This window comes from Oncorhynchus mykiss, chromosome 18 (assembly GCF_057628025.1).
Source record: "Oncorhynchus mykiss isolate SJ-2025 chromosome 18, ASM5762802v1, whole genome shotgun sequence".
In the NCBI taxonomy this organism is placed as follows: domain Eukaryota; kingdom Metazoa; phylum Chordata; class Actinopteri; order Salmoniformes; family Salmonidae; genus Oncorhynchus; species Oncorhynchus mykiss.
In genome coordinates, this window is record NC_143039.1 from 47,078,119 (window position 1) to 47,101,892 (window position 23,774).

At 43.6% G+C, this 23,774-nt stretch overlaps 1 protein-coding gene across 1 annotated transcript; it reads right to left on the reverse strand.

Annotated features, from left to right (window-relative positions):
• Positions 1-241: 241 nt before the first annotated feature.
• Positions 242-17,022, reverse strand: LOC110496198 (uncharacterized). Its single transcript, XM_021571958.3, has 8 exons — positions 14,790-17,022; positions 8,598-8,800; positions 5,641-5,745; positions 5,467-5,559; positions 3,808-3,918; positions 3,535-3,658; positions 2,022-2,996; positions 242-1,899 (listed from the first exon to the last, which is right to left on the reverse strand). The coding sequence occupies exons 1-8, from the start codon at positions 15,172-15,174 to the stop codon at positions 479-481; spliced, it is 3,417 nt and encodes a 1,138-aa protein (XP_021427633.3). The 5' UTR covers positions 15,175-17,022; the 3' UTR covers positions 242-478.
• Between the last annotated feature and the right edge of the window lie 6,752 nt (positions 17,023-23,774).

The following is a 23,774-nucleotide window of genomic DNA, read 5'->3' on the forward strand; positions in this document are numbered from 1 at the left end:
ATTTCCAGTTATGTTGACACTGTTAGGATTATGTACCTAACCGGTTGGAAAATGCGCCTAAACATTTAAGTGCCCGAGCTTGACCAATATGTTTTTCATAAAGTCAAACATGTCATTTTTCTGATAGAATACAACAAAAAAATCTAAAGATACTTTTCCCCCAAAAGTTAGAAGGTCCAAAAGGCACCGCAGACTAGGAATGACCCAACTAAAGAACTAAAATAACCAAACGCTATGCCCATGCCTTTAAAAAACTATTTAATAAGTCACATACATAACGTCCTTTTAAGTTTTTTTTTTTAACAAAATCCATCATTGTAACAAAAAACAAACATAGGCTACTACTCCGTGGTTTATATTCCTGTTGTCACTTTGTAAAACACTTTTTCTTAACTTCATATTATTACTTGACGGGACGCACATCTTAAAATGTGGCTTACAGGAACAGGTCTAGTTCTGTCAGTCAGGAAACCACTTATTATAATGATGTGTTACGTAGGGGACTTGTGTGCCTATAGGAACACCTCTTGGTTTGTTGGTGTACCCTCAAATGCCCTTTACGGTTGAACGCCATGCCACACACTTGACATTTGAACGGCTTCTCTCCAGTATGGATGAGCATATGTCGTTTTCTATCTTTGCTGACATAAAAGCGTTTATCGCACACGGTGCACGGATACGGCCGCTCCCCTGTGTGTGTCCGCCGATGTATCTGCAGATGACACTTCTGCTTAAAACTTGTTCCACATTCGGGGCACTTGAATGGCCGTTCTCCAGTGTGTGTCCGGGTGTGCAATCTCAATTCGACTGTAGATTTGAAACCTTTCCCGCAGAGATCACAGAGGAACGGTCTCTCGCCAGTGTGGATTAACATATGCCTTCTTAACCATACCAACCGAAAAAACTTCTTCCCACAGTCTGGGCAGATGAAAGCGGCATCTCTGTGATTTAACATGTGTTGTTTCAATAGTTCTTTTCGCTTGAAACTTTTCCCACAATGGGAGCAGGTGTGGAGTTCTCCCTCAACATGAATCTTAGAGTGTTCTTCCAGGGTTTTTGCATCCCGGAAACTTTTTCCACACTCAGCACAGAGGTACGGTTTTTCCCCTGTGTGAATTCTCTCATGAACAGTCAGCTTGTCGAGTGATAAGAATGAGCGCTGGCACAAAGAGCACTGGTAAGGAGTGGACTCATTTCTCTGATGTAAGCGCAGCTCAGTTAACGAAACAAAAGTCGTCTGACAAGAAGGGCAGGGGAACGGCCCAGTAAATTGATGAGTACGACTGTAGTGGCTCTTCAGGTCCATGCACCGAGAAAAGATCTCTTCACAAAAGGAGCACTTGAAGACGTCAGGGCACTTGTTGGGGGTCGAGTTCAGTCCGGCAACATTTCCATTTGACCCCAACTCCTTCCTTTTTTTGACGGCATCACTTGTAGGACGACCTCTTTTTTTACTCTGGTCTTTCTCCAAATCACGGAGGTACCCAAAACCCTTCATACACACAGGACACTTATAAAGGCTTTTGCCTTTGTGAAACACAATAAGACGGTTTTTCAACACACACTGAAATTCAAAGGTCTCATGGCATAGATGGCATGTTTTTGGATCAGTACTTGCATTACTGGACTCTCCCGAGATCCTGTCCTTTCCATGCTGATGTTCATTGACCTCCTGTTTCATCATCTCCTCACAATCATTCTGCCAATGTTTTTGTAAGTCGTCCGGATGGTCAAAGCCTTCACCACACTGGTGAGGGCTCTGCTCAGTGTGAGATCTCATGTGTGTTGTCAAATCCTTTGCTTCAACAAAACTCTTCCCACAAAAGGAGCATATTTTGACGCGCTTGCTTCTTTTCGAAGACTGCCCCGTGGTATGGGAAGCAGGACGAGGATCACCACCTGGTGTTGAGAGGAGGATACAGAAGGTAGTCACTCTCCCCTAACTTGAATCTTGGAATGACATTTTCCCACACACGTAAAACGTCCATAAATGAATATATTGTTTTAAGTGTTTTACTCACCGGTCATCAGAAGGGTCTCATCAAGTTGCGTCAACATCACTACGGGCTGAAGGTCCAAGTCTGACGTGTCTTCGACCATCTGATCGCAACGGTGGGATATTCCTCCGATTTTCACCCTGCTGTCACTCTGAGGGCTGTGAAAAGCCTCGCCCCCGTTCCTCGCGTCTGCTCTCACTCCGATGAGTGTCTTGTGCGTCTCCTTTCCGGAAGCCATTTCCTCGTGTAGATTCTCTAACTTGACATCCACAGAAGGCCCTTCATCCTGATCGCAGAACATGACTTCTGGATCCGAAACCTTGACCGCTTCCTTCGACTCAGGCATCTGGGTATCAGTTGCATCAGGCGTGGCGGCAAGAAAGGTGTGCAGTTCAGAAAAGAACGGACAGGTCGCTCGGCCACTACTGCTTGGGTTCCTCAGTGCTCGTCTGTAGCGGTGCTTCATGTCCTTTATCTTTGTTTGACACTGCTTCCACGTCCTTTTGACGCCAAGCTCCTTCATCTGCTCTGAAATGTCACCGTACACATGTTTTTCTCTGTAACTCCGTTCCATCTCCTGAAGAATCGGTTTCTTTGACCATACAGAGATCAGCGCTTCCGTTTCCTTTGGGGTCCAGGTCTGTCCGACATTGTCGGCTGTCGTCGATGATGTTGAGGACATGTCTTCTCCATCGACAACCTCGACCTGTAAAACATTATAAGCCAACTGATACTGCAGTCTCTCCTCATAGTTCTCCTCTCCCCATTCTTCGTTCCTTCTATCCGTCATTTCCACTGCCTTCTTAACCGTGTCCAAACTCTTCCCCAGCTCCTTCTCTGCATGATCTTGCTCTATCAAAGTGTCCCTTTCTTTTCTGGGTGCACATGTGGCTACAGACTGGCTATGTGAGCGTGCTTCATCGATGTCCATTTCCACCCTCTCTGAGAACTTGTGAGACAGTGAAGAGAGGATGAAATCATCAGCACAAGATGAATGAGCTGAAATAGTGGAAAAGAGAGAACAATAAAATGTCTTATTGTGATTGCTACATGTTTTTTTTATACCTTTGAATCCATTACATTGATTCTTGAAGAATATAACTTATAAATGCTTCATGAGCTTAGTTCAACTGTCGTACCCCTATCAGAACCGCAAATATAAGATTGTTTGTAAAAAACGCAATTGTAAAACACCGTATAGCCTCAAAACATGGTTAAAACTATTTTGGTATCACGGATGGTCAGTCCTCCGTTTAGGAATATGAATGATTTAATCTTTCCGGCCCCATGCCTCAGCTCTTTACCAAATCGATATCTTGAAAAGAACATATTAAGCGTAAATGAATGCAGAGCCACGCTGCTTCCGCCCAGGTTTCCTTTCAAACACCAGGAACATCTCACGCTCTGCAAATGTTACACATCCAGTGTAGCAGGCCTGTTCGTCTCTGAGCAGGTGGTTACAAACATGATTTAAAAATGTTACAAAACATTTATTTTCTACTGTTATGAAAACAGAGCTGGGGAAAAAAAAGCCTACCATTAGCGAACAAATGGCCATGGCATCTGTGGTGTTGGAGGAGAGTCTTCAAAGGCTGAGGTTGAGTCACAGACTGTGCACACTCCTTCAGCATAGAGGGGGCAGGTCTGAGCCAGGATGCAGTCTGAGAACGGGAGGTGGTCTTAAAATGTGCAACAAATTCAATTGACCAAATAACAACAAGAATGTATGGTACACTCAGCAATATGACAACATCAATTCAAAAAAATCAGCCAAGGCTGACACCGCCGGCTCTTCCCAAATTGCTCATACCTGTTGAAATGTTGGTGTTGGGAGCAGTTTCTCCAGCCTGGAGAGGAACTCCCATATCAGAGTCTGCAGTGCCGTGTCATACATGGGGCCAAATTCCTCTGGAAAAACTTCCTAGAAGACACATTAAAGTGCATCTGAGTGGTGTGCAACAGATGAAATGCATTGTTAATTGAGTGTGAGGCATCCTATTGACATCATTAGTAGCTATACGTTGTTGGATTCTAGCTTGAAATATACTTCTTCATGTTTCCATACCAGAACTTATTGATTGAACTTCTTGTTTCTAAGGAGGGAGGCAAAGGGCAATTAGTTAAGTCTGATAAGGCAGGCCAGCAGCAGGAGGAGCGAAGATTGTCAAGTCAACTGATGAAGTGATAGGAAACCTCTCGGGGGGGGGCAGAGGGGCCCACCACAACAACCCTCCTACTACAGTCCTCTCACATACCTTCTCTTCCACGCACACGAAGGTTCTAGCGTCCGGCAGCGAGAGGACCCAATTAAGGTCCTGCCTAGCAACAGAGAAGTATTGGCTGTCGAGACGTGCAAAGAGTTGACCCCGCCTATTAGAAGGTTATAAATACATGTGCTTGTGTAATCATGCCTCGTCTTCGCAGCTGTATGACCCAGTGGGTGAATAAACTTGGTTTGAGATTTTTTCCTAGTTGTCCGTTTGAGTTTTTAACTCTGTTTGTTCAGAACCTAACAACGTCAACTCAATATTAGCTACAAGTTGCGATCCGGCAGTACTGAGTAGTGGGAGTGATGAGGATTTTAATGGAATACCATGTATAGTATTTTATTAGGATCCTCATTAGCTGTTGAAACGTGACATAATACAGAACATTAATAGACAAGAACAGCTCAAGGACAAAACTACATACATCTAAAAAAAACGGCACACGTAGCCTACATATCAATACATACACACAAACTATCGAGGTTCCAATAGGGGAGAGGCGTTGCGCCGCGAGGTGTTGCTTTAGCTGGGTTTTTTTTTTAACCAGGTTTGCTGTTCATTTAAGCAATATGAGATGGAAGGGAGCTCCATGCAATAACGGCTCTATATAACACGGTCCGCTTTCCTGAATTTGATTTGTTCTGGATTTGGGGAGTGTGAAAAGACACCTGGTGACATGTCTGGTGGGGGAACTGTGTGCGTGTCAGTGCTGTTGATTATGTTAACATGAATGTTCAACACAAGTGATTCAGTCAGTCTCTCCTCAACTCTTAGCCAAGAGAGACTGGCATGAATAGTATTTATATTAGCCCTCTGACGTACCTAAGACGTACTGCTCTGTTCTGGGACAGCTGCAGCTTAACGAGGTCTTTCTTTGCAGCAGTTGACCATATGACTGGACAATAATCACGTTAAGACAAAACTAGAGCCTGCAGGACTTGCGTTTTGAAGTGTGGTGTCAAAAAAGCAGAGCATCTCTTTATTATGGACAGACCTCTCCCCATCTTTACAGCCGTTGAATCTGTATGTTTTGACCATGACAGTTTACTATCTAAGGTAACGCCAAGTAATTTAATCTCCTCAACTTGTTCAACAGCCACACCATTCAGAATGAGGACAAGATTGTGCATACACACACTGCGGTTCAGTTTACCTCCTAGATGTCAATGTCAGTTTAGCAGAAATATTGTTCTCACACCAACCTGGAAGAAGTGTTCCCTCTCAAGTGGGTCATCTAGAAGAGTTTGTACAAGTTCCAAGAAGTTTGACTCTGATGCCTCCACCTCTGTATCTATCTACAGAAAGTATACATAACACAGTAGGTCAATTAACCTGGCCGGCAGAGTTACAAGTCTTGATCACAGACTGGCACTCACCTCCTTTTCTCTATGAGTGATGATGCAGGTCCTCATCCTGCTCAGGTGTGGCTGGATGGTCTCCGGGTCGGCTGAATGATCAGAGCGACACAACTCCAGAACCAGCTGTCAACAAACAAGTAACACTGAAACATTTTGGACGCAAACCAATCTGGCAGTGAGTACGATGTAGGAATATTACAGTCGGTGGTATATCCTAAAGTACAGCCGAAGCCTGTATTAAGAGAAGCCACGTCACCCTGTTGTCATATTGGCTACGCCCACAAGGTGCTTCTTTTCATTGAGAAGACCACAGCTGTTTGGCTAGCAGGGGCACCTAGCGTGCGAGCTAAATCAAAACGTCAATACAATACAGCATAGAAAGCTTCTGTTTAGTCTTGCAACAATTAATGTTGTTGTTATTTTTTTTATTTTATTTATTTTTTATTTCACCTTTATTTAACCAGGTAGGCTAGTTGAGAACAAGTTCTCATTTGCAACTGCGACCTGGCCAAGATAAAGCATAGCAGTATGAGCAGACAACACAGAGTTACACATGGAGTAAACAATTAACAAGTCAATAACACAGTAGAAAACAAAGGGGGAGTCTATATACAATGTGTGCAAAAGGCATGAGGTAGGCAAATAATTACAATTTTGCAGATTAACACTGGAGTGATAAATGATCAGATGGTCATGTACAGGTAGAGATATTGGTGTGCAAAAGAGCAGAAAAGTAAATAAATAAAAACAGTATGGGGATGGGGTAGGTGAAAATGGGTGGGCTATTTACCAATAGACTATGTACAGCTGCAGCGATCGGTTAGCTGCTCAGATAGCTGATGTTTGAAGTTGGTGAGGGAGATAAAAGTCAGCGATTTTTGCAATTCGTTCCAGTCACAGGCAGCAGAGTACTGGAACGAAAGGCGGCCAAATGAGGTGTTGGCTTTAGGGATGATCAGTGAGATACACCTGCTGGAGCGCGTGCTACGGATGGGTGTTGCCATCGTGACCAGTGAGCTGAGATAAGGCGGAGCTTTACCTAGCATGGACTTGTAGATGACCTGGAGCCAGTGGGTCTGGCGACGAATATGTAGCGAGGGCCAGCCGACTAGAGCATACAAGTCGCAGTGGTGGGTGGTATAAGGTGCTTTAGTGACAAAACGGATGGCACTGTGATAAACTGCATCCAGTTTGTTGAGTAGAGTGTTGGAAGCCATTTTGTAGATGACATCGCCGAAGTCGAGGATCGGTAGGATAGTCAGTTTTACTAGGGTAAGCTTGGCGGCGTGAGTGAAGGAGGCTTTGTTGCGGAATAGAAAGCCGACTCTTGATTTGATTTTCGATTGGAGATGTATGATATGAGTCTGGAAGGAGAGTTTGCAGTCTAGCCAGACACCTAGGTACTTATAGACGTCCACATATTCTAGGTCGGAACCATCCTGGGTGGTGATGCTAGGCGGGCATGCGGGTGCAGGCAGCGATCGGTTGAAAAGCATGCATTTGGTTTTACTAGCGTTTAAGAGCAGTCGGAGGCCACGGAAGGAGTGTTGTATGGCATTGAAGCTTGTTTGGAGGTTAAATAGCACAGTGTCCAATGACGGGCCGAAAGTATATAGAATGGTGTCGTCTGCGTAGAGGTGGATCAGGGAATCGCCCGCAGCAAGAGCAACATCATTGATGTATACAGAGAAAAGAGTCGGCCCGAGAATTGAACCCTGTGGCACCCCCATAGAGACTGCCAGAGGACCGGACAGCATGCCCTCCGATTTGACACACTGAACTCTGTCTGCAAAGTAATTGGTGAACCAGGCAAGGCAGTCATCCGAAAAACCGAGGCTACCGAGTCTGCCGATAAGAATATGGTGATTGACAGAGTCGAAAGCCTTGGCAAGGTCAATGAAGACGGCTGCACAGTACTGTCTTTTATCGATGGCGGTTATGATATCGTTTAGTACCTTGAGTGTGGCTGATGTGCACCCGTGACCGGCTCGGAAACCAGATTGCACAGCGGAGAAGGTACGGTGGGATTTGAGATGGTCAGTGACCTGTTTGTTGACTTGGCTTTCGAAGACCTTAGATAGGCAGGGCAGGATGGATATAGGTCTGTAACAGTTTGGGTCCAGGGTGTCTCCCCCTTTGAAGAGGGGGATGACTGCGGCAGCTTTCCAATCCTTGGGGATCTCAGACGATATGAAAGAGAGGTTGAACAGGCTCTCCTGCGCCTATCCATCCAGACCTTGACAACAGGCGGCATGATCAGAGTGTGCGGCTAATATGATTGGCCATGTGGGACTAGCGCAACCTGCCTCGTCTCCTGCAAAGCCCATTGTAAATCAGTTATACGGCATACCTTCACTTAGTCATAGAAATATGGTAGTGTTGTAAGGGCCCTTACTTTAGTACGCAGCATACTACCCTGCATACCACTGCTGGCTTGCTTCTGAAGCTAATCAGGGTTGGTCCTGGTCAGTCCCTGGATGGGAGACCAGATGCTGCTGGAAGTGGTGTTGGAGGGCCAGTAGGAGGCACTCTTTCCTCTGGTCTAAAAAAATAAAAAATATCCCAATCCCCCAGGGCAGTGTTTGGGGACACTGCCCTGTGTAGGGTGCAGTCTTTCGGATGGAACGTTAAACGGGTGTCCTGACTCTCTGAGGTCATTAAAGATCCCGTGGCACTTATCGTAAGAGTAGGGGTGTTAACCCCGGTGTCCTGGCTAAATTACCAATCTGGCCCTTAAACCATCATGGTCACCTAATAATCCATAGTTTACAATTGGCTCATTCATCCCCCTCCTCTCCACTTTAACTATTCCCCAGGTCGTTGCTGCAAATGAGAACGTGTTCTCAGTCAACTTACCTGGTAAAATAATAAATACTGTAGAGGATGAAACAAACATTGATTTCTGTAGGGGGATTTTGACAACACCAGGTCACCCAATTTTCTACCTCAACCACACCCCCCTCTTAATTTCTCACCTGTGCTTGCAGGCCCATGACGAGCTGGGCTTTCTCTCTGTAACTCATCAGATCAGGGGTTATTTCCAACACAGTGGTCACAAACTCCTCCACCAACCCGTAGTCCATTGTGTCTCTGCGCTGAACAACTTGCCATAGAGCTGCGGACACCAGCCGCAATGGAGGAACCAGAAGACGCAGAGACGACAGAGGAAGAGGACGACCTGGTAGGAAAGAAACGCTTTCAGGTCACACTTCTTGAAATTGCAGCGTACAGATGAGCAGATCTCACACATCCCGGTGATGTTTTGTTGCTGGCTAGCTAAATGTGGGTGGCAGTAGCCTAGAGATTTACCTTCCACTGGACAGGTTATATATCCTAACTACTTCTCCACTTTCATAGTGAAACAGACTTGAGCCTACATGAATATAGGTAACTAAGATTTTTTTGTTTGTTTAAATAGAGCCTGCATTCCACTTACATGTAAGTACATGCCTTTATTTGATACTTCTCAATATAACAACTGACCACATACTGTACCCATACTGCAGTACATTTAACATAATGAAGCTTTGGTTTTCAGATGAAAAAGTTTTTTTTCAAACCTCCCAACCTTCGTTAAATTGAAAATATCTTGCTTGTGGTGCCATTCAACTTTCTAAATCCATGCTGTAGCCACCCTTCCAGCGGGATCAAGATTAACGGCATCAAAACAATCCTAATCTCAGCCTTTGGGTTTTGAAAAATGCAAAAACAACATTTATTCCTGAATAAAAGGTCAGATTGGATTACCAAATATGAATCCCTATTCTGAGAATCAGCATAACATTTTTCTGTGTTGAAATAACCCATTCTAACATTTAATTCAATTCGATTTCTAAAACTAGTTCTGAAAAACGGGGCCCTGCTGTTGTGTTCTTGAGCAAGGCACTTAGACCCCCCCCGACAACTGCTCTCAATCCAGAGGCGCTGCACCCTGTGCCAAGGCCCAGTGCAGTCGAAAACGATGTTTATATACTGAAAAAAAATATGAAACGCAACATGTAAAGTGTTGGTCTCATATTTCATGAGCTGAAAGTAAAGATCCCTCACAAAAAGCTTACTTGTCGCCAATATTGTGCACAAATTTGTTTACATCCCTGTTAGTGAGCATTTCTCCATTTCCAAGATAATCCATCCACCTGATAGGTTTGGCATATCAAGAAGCTGATTAAACATTATGATCATTACACAGGTGCACCTTGTGCTGGGCACAATAAGGCCACTAAAATGTGCAGTTGTGTCACACAACGCCACAGATGTCTCAAGTTGAGGGAACATGCAATTGCCATGCTGACTGCAGGAAGGTCCACCAGAGCTGTTGCCAGATAATTGAATGTTAATTTCTCTACCATATGCCACCTCCAACTTAATTTTAGAGAATTTGACAGTACTTCCAACCGGCCTCACAACTGCAGACAATGTGTAACCACGGACTAGAAGTCGACCGATTATGATTTTTGCCGGTTATTGGAGGACCAAAAAAAGCTGATACCGATTAATCGGCCATTTTTTATTTATTTTTTTACATTTATTTATTTGCAATAATGACAATTACAACAATACTGAATGAACACTTATTTTAACTTAATATTATGCATCAATTTAGCCTCAAATAAATAATGAAACATGTTCAATTTGGTTTAAATAATGCAAAAACAAAGTGTTGGAGAAGAAAGTAAAAGTGCAATATGTGCCATGTAAAAAAGCTAACGTTTAAGTTCCTTGCTCAGAACATGAGAACATATGAAAGCTGGTGGTTCCTTTTAACATGAGTCTTCAATATTCCCAGGTAAGAAGTTTTAGGTTGAGATTATAGGAATATTTCTCTCTATACCATTTGTATTTCATATACCTTTGACTATTGGATGTTCTTATAGGCACTTTAGTATTGCCAGTGTAACAGTATATCTTCCGTCCCTCTCCTTGCCCCTACGTGGGCTCGAACCAGGAACACATCAACAACAGCCACCCTCGAAGCATCGTTACCCATCGATCCACAAAAGCCGCGACCCTTGCAGAGCAAGGGAAACAACTACTCCAAGTCTCAGAGCGAGTGACGTTTGAAATGCTATTAGCACGCACCCCGCTAACTAGCTAGCCATTTCACATCGGTTACACCAGCCTAATCTCGGGAGTTGATAGGCTTGAAGTCATAAACAGCAGCTGCTGGCAAATGCACGAAAGTGCTGTTTGAATGACTGCTGCTCAGTCAGACTGCTCTATCAAATTTCAAATCATAGACGTAATTACAACATAATAACACACAGAAATGCGAGCCTTAGGCCATTAACATGGTCAAATCCAGAAACTATAATTTCAAAAATAAAACACTTATTCTTTCAGTGAAATACGGAACCATTCCGTATTTCACTGAAAGAATAAGTGTTTTATTTTAAGTCTAAATATTGCTCTTACATTGTACAACCTTCAATGTTATGTCATAATTATGTACAATTCTGGTAAATTAATTACGGCCTTTGTTAGGAATAAATGGACTTCACACAGTTCGCAATGAGCCAGGCGGCCCAAACTGCTGCATCTACCCTGACTCCTTGAACGCAAGAGAAGAGACAATTTTCCTAGTTATGAGAAATTCATGTTAGCAGGCAATACTAACTAAATATGCAGGTTTAAAGATATATACTTGTGTATTGATTTTAAAGAAAGGCATTGATGTTTATGGTTAGATACATTGGTGCAACGACAGTGCTTTTTTCACTAATGCGCTTGTTAAATCATCACCCGTTTGTCGAAGTAGGCTTTGATTCGATGAGAAATGAACAGGCACCGCATCGATTATATGCAATGCAGGACACGCTAGATAAACTAGTAATATCATCAACCATGTGTAGTTAACTAGTTATTATGTTAAGATTGATTGTTTTTTAAAATATATGTTTAATGCTAGCTAGCAACTTACCTTTGCTTCTTGCTGCCCTCGCGTAACAGGTAGTCAGCCTGCCATGCAGGCTCCTCGTGGAGTGCAATGTAACGCAGGTGGTTAGAGAGTTGGACTAGTAACCGGAAGGTTGCAAAAACGAATCCCCGAGCTGACAAGGTAAAAATCTGTCGTTCTGCCCCTGAACAAGGCACCGTTCCTAGGCCGTTATTGAAAATAAGAATGTGTTCTTAATTGACTTGCCTAGTTAAATAAAGGTGTAATTAAAAAAATAATAATAATAATAAATAAATAGGCAAATCGGTGTCCAAAAATACCGATTACCAATTGTTATGAAAACTTGAAATTGGCCCTAATTAATCGGCCATCCCGATTAATCGGTCGACCTCTACCACGGACAGCTGATAAAACTGACGAGTATTGCTGTCTGTAATGAAGCACATTTGTGGGGAACAACACAGTAAATCTCATGAAATTGTTTCATGTTGTGTTTATTTTTTTGTTCAGTATATATCAGTATATCAAACATTAAGAACACCTTCCTAATATCGATGCACCATTCTTGATACACAAGGGAAACTGTTGAGTGTGAAAAACCCAGCAACATTGCAGTTCTTGACACAAACCGAAGCCCCTGGCACCTACTACTATACCCCGCCCGTTCAAAGGCACTTCAATCTTTTGTCTTGCCCATTCACCCTCTGAATGGCCCACATACACAATCCATGGCTCAATTGTCACAAGGCTTAAACCAAAAGAAAAGTGGATTAAACAAGTGACATCATTTAGGGATCATAGCTTTCACCTGGTCAGTCTGTCATGGAATGAGCAAGTGTTCTTAATGTTTTGGATCCTCAGTGTATATTTCCACACTATGAGGTAGGAATAATACTGTGACAATGTGAAAATTATGATAATGCCCTTTCGTGTAAAAGCTGTATGAAAATAACACCTGAAATGTCAGCCTGTTTTGGTGGGATGGAATTTTGGTCACCATGATATACTAATTTCTTGACAATGGCTCACCACTCTTCGTACTCGGCGACTTCAACCTCCCAACATCTGGCTTCAATTAATTTATTTCAATGCTCTCTTTCCCATCCTTGCCTCTTTTGACCTCACCCTTTCCCAGTCCCTTCCCACTCACAAGGCAGGCAATACTTTTGCCTACTAATCTCACTGAAACCCACCCCCAGATACCCAGATGGTAATGCACTGTCACAATCTTCGCTCTCTCTCTCTCCCACTACTATATCCTCTTCTATCCTATCATATCTACCTTCTGGTAAATCCTTCTCCCTCCTGTATCCTGATTCTGCCTCTTCCACCCTACTCCCCTCCCTTTCCGCATCCTATGACTCGCACTCAGTGGAGACTGGTGGTTAGAGCTATAGGGGGATGGGCTCGTTGTAAGGGCTGGAGTGGAATAAATGGAACGGTATCAAACATATGGAAACCACGTGCTTGACTCCGTTCCTTTTATTCCATTCCAGCCAAAAGAAAGAGCCCATCCTCCTACAGCTCCTCCCACCAGCCTCCACTGCTCACACTGTCCCCCTTCCTCCCAGCCAGCTTGGCCCTCCCCTCTGTGGCTGAGTGACTCATTGCAAGCTTACAGAACAGGGCGGTTGGCAGCTGAGTGAAAATGGAGGAAAACTAAACTTACAGAGGACCGGTCATTCTTTCCCACCCTCCTCTCTAGCTTCTCTTACTCTGTATCCATTGCTAAAGCCACTTTCTATTTTCAAAATGTCAAGCTTCTGCCTCTAACCCTAGGATACTCTTTTCCACCTTCTCCTGTTTCCTTAATCATCACCCCCCCCCTCCCCCTTCTGCGGACGACATGGTCAATCCCTTTGAAAAGGTTGACACGACATCCGCTCCTCACGAAACCAACACTCGGCTCCTCTGACTTAAAAAACTACAGACAGGTATCCCTTCTTTCTTTTCCTTCCAAAACACTTGAGCATACTTTCCCTGACCAACTCTCTCGCCATCTCTCTCTCAGAACGATCTTCTCGACCCGAAGCGGTCAAACTTCAAGACGAGTCACTCAACCGGAGACAGCTCTTCTCTGTGTAACAGAGGCTCTCAGCGCTGCCAAAGCTGACTCGCTCTCCTCTGTTCTCATCCTCCTAGATGTACCCTCTGCCTTTGACACTGTGGCCCACCAGGGCTGGGCGTCTCAGGCTCTTTGATTGCATCCTACACGGCAGGCCGCTCCTATCAGGTGACATGGGCTTGGTTCTAGGCCCTCTCCTCTTCTCTCTATACACCAAGTCGCTTGGCTCAGTCATATTGTCACACGGTCTCTCCTTTCATTGCTATGTGGATGACACTAGGTTTTTTCTCTCCCCTCCTAACATCCAGGTGGCAACACGTAGAGTGCCTGGAAGATATCTCAGCTTGGAAGTCGGACACCCACCTCAATCTCAACTAGATGGAGCTGCTCTTCCTCCTGGGGAAGGCCTGCCCTCTTCAAGACCTCTCCATCACGGTTGACAACTCCACAGTGTCCCCCACCCAGAGTGCAAAGAACCTGGACAACACCCTGTTGTTCACTGCAAACATCAAAGCAGTAATTCGCTCCTGTAGGTTCATGCTCTACAACATGGGTTGAGTATGACTCTACCTAACACAAGAAGCAGCACAGGTCCTAATCCAGGCACTTTGATATTTCGATTTAAAAAAAACGGCTGTATTGAACCTTTAACGTGTGTGTCTGGGGTGTTGGGAAAGGCTGAGGACGAATTTCCATTCTAACCAAGTGACAAGGGTGGGTATAATTTGTGGAACGTTCCAAAAACTAAGTAAATACAAAGTTGTATAGCGGCAGAATAAGATTCCGGGTAGTGCGTGGGCTATTGAATTACGTTTTTCACTCGCCACGTTTATTCCTAAACCTTTCTGTCCTCACTCTGGACAAACGTTAAGAATAAACTACGTGGTGAGTTGATGCCTGTTCGGCAACTAGTTATCTAGGTGAATTGATCAAGCTACTTTGTATGCGTTGTTTGTTGGCAACCTTGTACTTTAGACGTTTTTGGAACGTTCTACAAATTATACCCACCCATATCCTGGCCTAAATTGTGACATCGCTCACACACTAATTCAGACACTTACCCGGGGAAAACAAAACTCTTGAAAATCTTGATGAAATATAAAATAATGTTACTCCATTTTTTTTGTAATTTAAATCCATACATAGTTCAAGAAAGCAATTAGCGATGATGGTGTGTCACTGAAAACTACACATTTAACCTTTGCTTACCATCTTCCTCGTCGCCAGTTTCCTTGGACTCAGTCAGATCAGGCATGGCGGCGAGAAATTCGTCCAGTTCGGAAAATAATGGAAAGGTTGTTCGGTCACTACTGCTTGGGTCTCTGCGTGTTTGTCTGTATCTCCACTTCAAGGCCTTCATCTTATTTTGACACTGCTTCCACGTGCGTTTGACGCCAAGGTCATTTAGCCGCTCCGAAATTTCCCTGTAAACATGTTTGTTTCTACACGTTTGCTCCATTTTCAGAATATTCTGTTCGTCTGACCATACAGAGATCAGCGCCTTTGTCTCCACCGGCGACCATGGCCATTCGACATCGTCTGCCAATGACATTGTCGACAATGTTGATCTAGTTTTGTTGATGGTAGCATACATAATCTAGTAAATTAGCACATGGTTAATATCAGTGGTAGTAGCTACATTAAATACCTTTGGTCGCCTAAACAAAGTGGTGGGCTACTTCCAAACATGACGTCATCTACAAGAAGCAATGGTCGAGTTCCAGGTGGTCCTCTTTGAAGTCGTCCTGCGTATCTGAATATTGCCATATCGAAAGATGTTAGGAAATAGAACGAAAGGAATACAAACGGACTTGCCGAAGGACAGCATCCGTTGGCCTTTTCTCTGCAAAACAACCAAGTAGATAGTATCAATCCAATCATAGCAAATGTATTCTGTAGAACAGGTGATGTCTGACATAATTCCACATTACCGGGAAGCATTTCTGCTCCACATTTTATGTATATTATGTACTTTGAAAACTTCTCTGAAGGAGTGCCTTCTGAAAACCTTGACACGGAGGTGTGTCACCGGGGCCGAGCTCCCTAACATCCAGGACCTATATGTCAGAGGGAGGCCTGAAGAATCCACCCAAGCCATACACCGTTCACTCTGCTACCTTCCGGCACATAGCCGCAGGAAGTAGGGGTGCTGCAGTAGTGCACTGGGCCTTTACTAGTCCTGTATAATCGGACCGAGATAGCCATCTGTAGTGCAGGCGGGGAAAAAGTTGCAGCACCCCCAAACTACTTCCTGTGGCTATGGTCCCTGTGGCTATGGTCCCCGGACCAACAGGCTCCAAGACAACTTCTAACCCCAAGCCATAAGACTGCTAAATAGCCATACTGCTATATAGTCAATGAATGGTACACAAACTATTTGCACTGACTATCTTGTACTGATCCTATGCACACTTACTAGACTTTACTTGATATTCACACACACACTACATTGACACTTCCTCACATTACACTCATCATTTGCTGTTTTTATTTTACTTGTATTATTATCTATCCTGATGCCTAGTCACTTTACCCTGACTTCATGTACATATCTACCTCAAATACCTCGTACCTCTCTGCACATGGATCTGGTACTGGTACTCCCTGTATATAGCTCCATTCTTGTGTTTAATTGGAGCCTAATGGGAGGGACATGTAATCTGATGTATAGCTATTATTGGCAGGTGGGCAAACTCTTTGTTGGTCTGTTAACTTATACCGCCTGGTGATGTCGCCAGGCAGTCCAAACCCGCTGCCTTGCAAAACAAGACATTTCAGGCAGTCTTTTTAAAACAGCTCTTACACTAAAAGGGCATTATAATTTTCACAAGTTCAGTATTATTCCAACCTCATACTGTAGAAACAAATACAGTATATATGAACCACAGGAAAATCACGTTTTGGACTGCACTGCCCCTTTAAGAGGATCAACTGACCTTGTGGTCACTGAGCTGAGATTCTTTATCATGTGTGCCTCTGCTTGAGAATGAGCTAAACTCTGAAAATCTAAATGTGGTGAAGAAGTGTCAAAACCGGACGTGTATCATTTCTCAATTATATACACATTCGGATATTCTGGATTGTATCATATGATTTTCGAATTGTGCATCCATTGATTTGGAAAAGTGGAAAATACGCAGAAATTGCCACACCTGAAATGGTCAGTACTGATACAAAACCGGTTAATATCGATACAATATTGTATTTTTTTGAGATAGTGACACTTTTGATATTAACAAACTGCTGTATTGTTGTATATTGTGCATTCGGAAAGTATTCAGACCTTGACTTTTTCTACATTTTGTAACGTTAGTTGTATTGTAAAATTGACACAATTATTTATTTCTCCTCATCAAACTACACACAATACCCCGTAATGACAACGCGAAAACAGGTTTAGAAATTGTTGTAAAAATAAAAGTAAAACAGAAATACCTTATTTACATAAGTATTCAGACCTTTTCCAATGAGACTCGAAATTGAGCTCAGGTGCATCCTGTTTCCATTGATCATCCTTGAGGTGTTTCTACAACTTGATTGGAGTCCACCTGTAGTAAATTAAATTGATTGGACATGATTTGGAAAGGCACACACCTGTCTATATATGGTACCACAGTTGAGAGTGCATGTCAGAGCAAAAAACCAAGCCATGCGGTCGAAGGAATTGTCTGTAGAGCTCCGAGACAGGATTGTGTCGAGGCACCGATCTGGGGAAGGGTACCACAACATTTCTGCAGCATTGAAGGTCCCCAATAACACAGTGGCCTTCATCATTCTTAAATGGGAGAAGTTTGGAACCACGAAGACTCTTCCTAGAGCTGGTTGCACGGCCAAACTGAGCAATCGGGGGAGAAGGGCCTCGGTCAGGGAGGTGACCAAGAACCCGATGGTCACTCTGACAGAGTTCCAGCGTTCCTCTGTGTAGATTGGAGAACCTTCCAGAAGCCACTCCTCAGTAAAAGGCACGACAGCCCGCTTGGAGTTTGCCAACATTCACCTAAAGGACTCTCAGACCATGAGAAACAAGATTCTCTGGTCTGATGAAACCAAGGCTGAACTCTTTGGCCTGAATGGCAAGCGTCACATCTGGAGGAAACATGCTGTGGGGATGTTTTTCAGTGGCAGGGACTGCGAGCGGCAGGGACTGTGGTTCTAAAACTAAGGAGATGATTGTGGACTTCAGGAAACAGCAGAGGGAACACCCCCCTATCCACATCGATGGAACAGTAGTGGAGAGGGTAGCAAGTTTTAAGTTCCTCGGCATACACATCACAGACAAACTGAATTGGTCCACTCACACAGACCGCATCGTGAAGAAGGCGCAGCAGCGCCTCTTCAACCTCAGGAGGCTGAAGAAATTCGGCTTGTCACCAAAAGCACTCACAAACTTCTACAGATGCACAATCGAGAGCATCCTGGCGGGCTGTATCACCGCCTGGTATGGCAACTGCACCGCCCTCAACCGTAAGGCTCTCCAGAGGGTAGTGAGGTCTGCACAACGCATCACCGGGGGCAAACTACCTGCCCTCCAGGACACCTACACCACCCGATGTCACAGGAAGGCCATAAAGATCATCAAGGACATCAACCACCCGAGCCACTGCCTGTTCACCCCGCTATCATCCAGAAGGCGAGGTCAGTACAGGTGCATCAAAGCTGGGACCGAGAGACTGAAAAACAGCTTCTATCTCAAGGCCATCAGACTGTTAAACAGCCACCACTAACACTGAGTGGCTGCTGCCAACACACTGACACTGACTCAACTCCAGCCACTTTAATAATGGGAATTGATGGGAAATGATGTAAATATATCACTAGCCACTTTAAACAATGCTACCTTATATAAATGTTACTTACCCTACATTATTCATCTCATATGCATACGTATATACTGTACTCTATATCATCGACGGTATCCTTATGTAATACATGTATCACTAGCCACTTTATACTATACTATGCCACTTTGTTTACATACTCATCTCATTTGTACATACTGTACCCGATACCATCTACTGTATCTTGCCTATGCTGCTCTGTACCATCACTCATTCATATATCCTTATGTACATATTCTTTATCCCCTTACACTGTGTACAAGACAGTAGTTTTGGAATTGTTAGTTAGATTACTTGTTATTACTGCATTGTCGGAACTAGAAGCACAAGCATTTCGCTACACTCGCATTAACATCTGCTAACCATGTGTATGTGACAAATAAAATTTGATTTGATTTGATTTGATTTCTATGTTTTATGCGAAAGATTAACGGAGAAAACTACAAAGAGATACAGTTGAAGTCGGAGGTTTACATACACTTAGGTCATTAAAACTCATTTTTCAACCACCACAAATTTCTTGGCAACAAACTATAGTTTTGGCAAGTTGGTTAGGACATCTACTTTGTGCATGACACAAGTCATTTTTCCAACAATTGTTTACAGACAGATTATTTCACTTATAATTCACTGTATCACAATTCCAGTGGGTCAGAAGTTTACATACACTAAGTTGACTGTTTCTTTAAACAGCTTGGAAAATTCCAGAAAATGATGTCATGGTTTTAGAAGCTTCTGATAAGCTAATTGACATTATTTGAGTCAATTGGAGGTGTACCTGTGGATGTATTTCTAGGCCTACCTTCAAACTCAGTGCCTCTTTGCTTGACATCATGGGAAAATCAAAAGAAACCTGCCAAGACGTCAGAAAACAAAATGTAGATCTCAACAAGTCTGGTTTATCCTTGGGAGCAATTTCCAAACGCCTGAAGGTACCACGTTCATCTGTACAAACAATAGTATGCAAGTATAAACACCATGGGACCATGCAGCCGTCATACCGCTCAGGAAGGAGAAGCGTTCTGTCTCCTAGAGATGAACGTACTTTGGTGCGAAAAGTGTAAATCAATCCCAGAACACCAGCAAAGGACCTTGTGAAGATGCTGGAGGAAACGGGTACAAAAGTATCTATATCGACAGCAAAACGAGTCCTATTTCGGCACAACCTGAAAGGCCGCTCAGCAAGGAAGAAGACACTGCTCCAAAACCGCCATAAAAAAGCCAGACTACGGTTTGAAACTGCACATGGGGACAAAGATTGTACTTTTTGGAGAAATGTCATCAGAACATTGTCATCCCGTCATCAGAACATTGTCATCAAGTTGGGTCAGCAGCACTAAATCACACGTCGTCAACCACCTGTTGGCAACAGTGTTTTTTCCATCCAATATTCATACTGTGACGTTGAGGACTGTGAAACACCTCATGGCCCTTTCTTTCTACCGTTTGCTCCCTGGTGAGTGTCTTGAGTTTCCCTTTTCTAGAAACCATTTCTTCATATAGATGCTCCGACTCGACATCCACAGAAGGCCCTTCATCCTCATCTGAAGACATGACTCCATCTGCAACCTTGACAGTGTCCTTGGAACCAGGCATAATAGGAATGCCACTACTGCTAGGGTTCCTCAGTGTTTGTCTGTAGCTGTTCTTCATGTCCTCTATTGTAATTTGACACTTCTTCAAAGTCCTTTTAAAACCAAGGTCCTTCAGCTGCTTTGAAATGTTGCTGTACACATGTTTTTTTTTCTATAACTGTGCTCCAAAGAATCGGTTTGCTTGAACATATGCTTCCAAGTCCTTTTGCAGCTATTGACGTTTAACCACTCCAAAATGTTGCTATACACGTGTTTGTTTCTATAACTTTGCTCAAACTTCTGAATAATCTGTTTGTTTGGTTGACCATGTGGACATTAGCACCTTTGTCTCCTCCGGAGACCAGGTCCGTCCGACATTGTCGGCTGTTATCGATGATCTCTACCTTTAAAACATTATCAGCCAACTGATGCTGCAGTCTCTCCTCATAGTTCTTCTCTCCCCATTCTTCGTTCCTTCTATCAGTCATTTCCACTGCCTTCTTAACCGTGTCCAAACTCATCCCCAGCTCCTTCTCTGCATGATATTGCTCTATCAAAGTGTCGCTTTCTTTTCTGGGTGCACATATGGCTACAGACTGGCTATGTGAGTGTGCTTCATCAATGTCCATTTCCACCCTCTCTGAGAGCGAGTGAGACAGAGAAGAGAGGAAGTAATCATCGACACAAGATGAATGACCTGAAAGGAAAAAGAAAACATACGCAATCAAATATTTGTCTTTTCTTTTTATTATTTTTAATCTTTACCCCCTTTTTCTGACCAATTGTCTCCTGTCGTGGAAATTTCCTCTTCTTACCAAATCACGTGAGCAAACCATACACAAGTCAGAGTTAGTTATCAAAGTCCATCTTTAATTATATGAGCTCTATCACAACCCTGTGACTCTCAGATCAATTCAGTGTCTATCAATGAATTCTCTGAGAGTCCCTTACACATTGCAACTGAGATCCTTTATAGCAGAGACACACATAGCCAGACAGCATAGGCATAATTTATCGTTCAGGTTTGTCTCCTAAACTATGTTTTTTTCTCAAACTCAGAACCATAAACAAATCCTCCATATCAACAGCCATATATCAAATCCATCCTATCTTGACAAGATCACAGAGACACACTGACTGGCACACAGACATTGTGGAGCCAAGAGATACACACTTGACCTCTCCCCTCTCTCCGGCCCAAGTAACTTAGTCTTGACATAGAACAGATACTGCAACCCCGCCACAGTATTATACAAAAATAACGTTCTGATGAGAAGTAACATACAAACATATGATGAATATAAAACATCTTACCTATGTTACCAACTAATTCTGATTATTCCCCAACACTCCTCGCTGCAACTCCCCAATGGACTCGGGAGGCGAAGGTCGAGTCATGCGTCCCTCGAAACATTACCCACCAAACCGTGCCTCTTAACACCCGCCCGCTTAACTCGGAAGTCAGCCACACCAAGGTGTCGGAGGACACACTGTTCACCTGATGACCGAGGTCAGCCTGCAGGTGCCCGGCCTGCCACAAGGAGTCGCTAGAGCACGATAAGCCAAGTAAAGCACTCCCGGCCAAACCGTCACCTAACATGGACGAAGCTGGGCCAATGCTGGGCCAATTGTGCGCCGCCCTATGTGACTCCCGATCACGGCTGGTTGTGCTAAAGCCTGGGATCGAACCCGGGTCTGTAGTGATGCCTCTAGCGCTGTGAGGCAGTGCCTTAGATCGCTGCACCACTCGGGAGGCCCAATATTGGTCTTTTCAAAACAAAAACATAATTGTCCATTGTGGTAATTGTTTGACTGCTAACATTAACAGAGGCATGTCTTACAGATCAAAACCACTCCATCAGTCTTCCAGACACATGTTGTCTGCGGCCGGTATAACAAGTGTCATTGATTAGTGGGAGCTTTTCAACTGTGGTTGACGTGTGAGTCTCTAGCAGGTGGTATGCAACTATGATTATTTGCCACAAAAGCCTACCATTAGCAAACAAATGGCTATGGCATCTGTGGTGTTGGAGGAGAATCTTCAAAGGCTGAGGTTGAGTCACAGACTGTGCACACTCCTTCAGCATAGAGGGGGCAGGTCTGAGCCAGGATGCAGTCTGAGAACGGGATGTGGTTTTAAATGTGCAACCAATTAAATTGACCAAGTAACAAGAATTTATGGTACACTTAGCAATATGACAACATAATACTCAGTGGGGCAAACTTCCTGTTAGTACTACCAGACAAAGACATCAGAAATTCAAGACTGCCACAATTCTCTCTTCCCAAATTGAACCTACCTGTTGAAATGTTGGAGTTGGAAGCAGCTTTTCCAGTCTGGAGAGGAACTCCCACATCAGGGATGTGTCAAACATGGGGCCGGATTCCTCTGAAAAACATCCTAGAAGACTGAACATCAAATTACAACTGGTGTTTTGGTCTGAAGCAATCACCCGCTGTCGTTATGGCACGTTTCCTCTGTAATGCATACAAGTTGAGGTTCAGCAGTACTGAGTAAGCCAGTAACAAGGATTTCAGTGGAATAGACTGCGCATGCACTGCGGTTTAGTTTACCTCCTTGATTTAAATGTCTGTTTTAGAAATAGTTCTCACACCAACCTGGAAGTGTTCCCTCTTTTTTGGGTCATCTAGAAAAGTTTGGACAAGTTCCAAGTAGTTTGACTCTGATGCCTCCACCTCTGTATCTATAACACAGTTAGTAAATTAACCTAGCCAGCAGAGTTACAGTGGTAAGGGGAAAGTTTGTGAACCCTTTAAGATTTTCTGTATTTCTGCATAAATGGGATCAGATTTTAATCACATTTCTAATAATAAAGTGAACCCGATTAACAAGTCAAACTCTGAGCGGTTGTTTTGAAAATATAAATTTACATATTATTTGAAAGCTACAGGCATTGTTTTTTGGGAAATCGATATCAAATCCTACTACTGTCATAAGAAACCCCCATGCTGAGAAATAAGTGGCCAAGAGACATGTGATCTCCTATTGCTATCTAGTGGACGAACTGGGAATCGGCTAGAGGATATATTACATCAATGGATAGATGGAGCTTTCAGCTTTCTCCTCACATATATATATGCTTCCTGTGAGATGAAGGTGTGGCACGTTGCACAAGCCCTGCACTTTTAAAGTGGCTGTGTTCCAATGGGAATTTGTGCATGTCTAGAGCACCTCTATTAGGTAAAAGATCTGACATGCTAATTTATTTTGGAACAGCAATTGGTGACATATTTGATCTCAAACCTAGACTTTCAAATCTCTTATTCCCCAACATGGGGACAATTGGGGGTGGAACCCTCACTCCCTGAAAAATAAAACCCCAAGTAAATGTTCTGTTTGTTGGTCTGCTGCATCTTGGGCTCTGTCGTAGTCACATTGTTTCTGACACCTTTATCTGAATCCCAGTGTTGACCTTTTTAACAGTACTAAGCATGTGTTTAAGACTTAGTTTTGAAACCAAAATCTACTTCATGAGCTTTCATATATTCACTCTGAAGTGCCAGAGTGCACTCTGGGCCTTTGTAAGCCTTCATAAAATCATAGCGTTTAGAGTGCACGCTGGACGCTCTGGCAGAGGAGCCGGGTTGATCGGAGCGGTCTTGACCTCACGGCAGTCAAGCACCCAAGCTAACTTTGGCCAGCTACTTCCAGACATAAATGAGAGAATACCCCACTCTGACCATTTTACTCACCCTGTTCTGTATATTTTTACTAGACTTGCTTATACACCATTGAATCATTCCCTCCAACCCCCCCCCCC

Excerpts from the sequence above, each read along its gene's own strand:
- LOC110496198 (XM_021571958.3), bottom strand. The coding sequence starts at position 15,174 with ATGTATGCTACCATCAACAAAACTAGATCAACATTGTCGACAATGTCA. Across the intron at positions 3,919-5,466 it reads AGAGGGAACACTTCTTCCAG|GAAGTTTTTCCAGAGGAATT; the intron begins GTTGGTGTGAGA and ends TGTGTCTTCTAG. Across the intron at positions 2,997-3,534 it reads TGGCCATTTGTTCGCTAATG|CTCATTCATCTTGTGCTGAT; the intron begins GTAGGCTTTTTT and ends CCACTATTTCAG.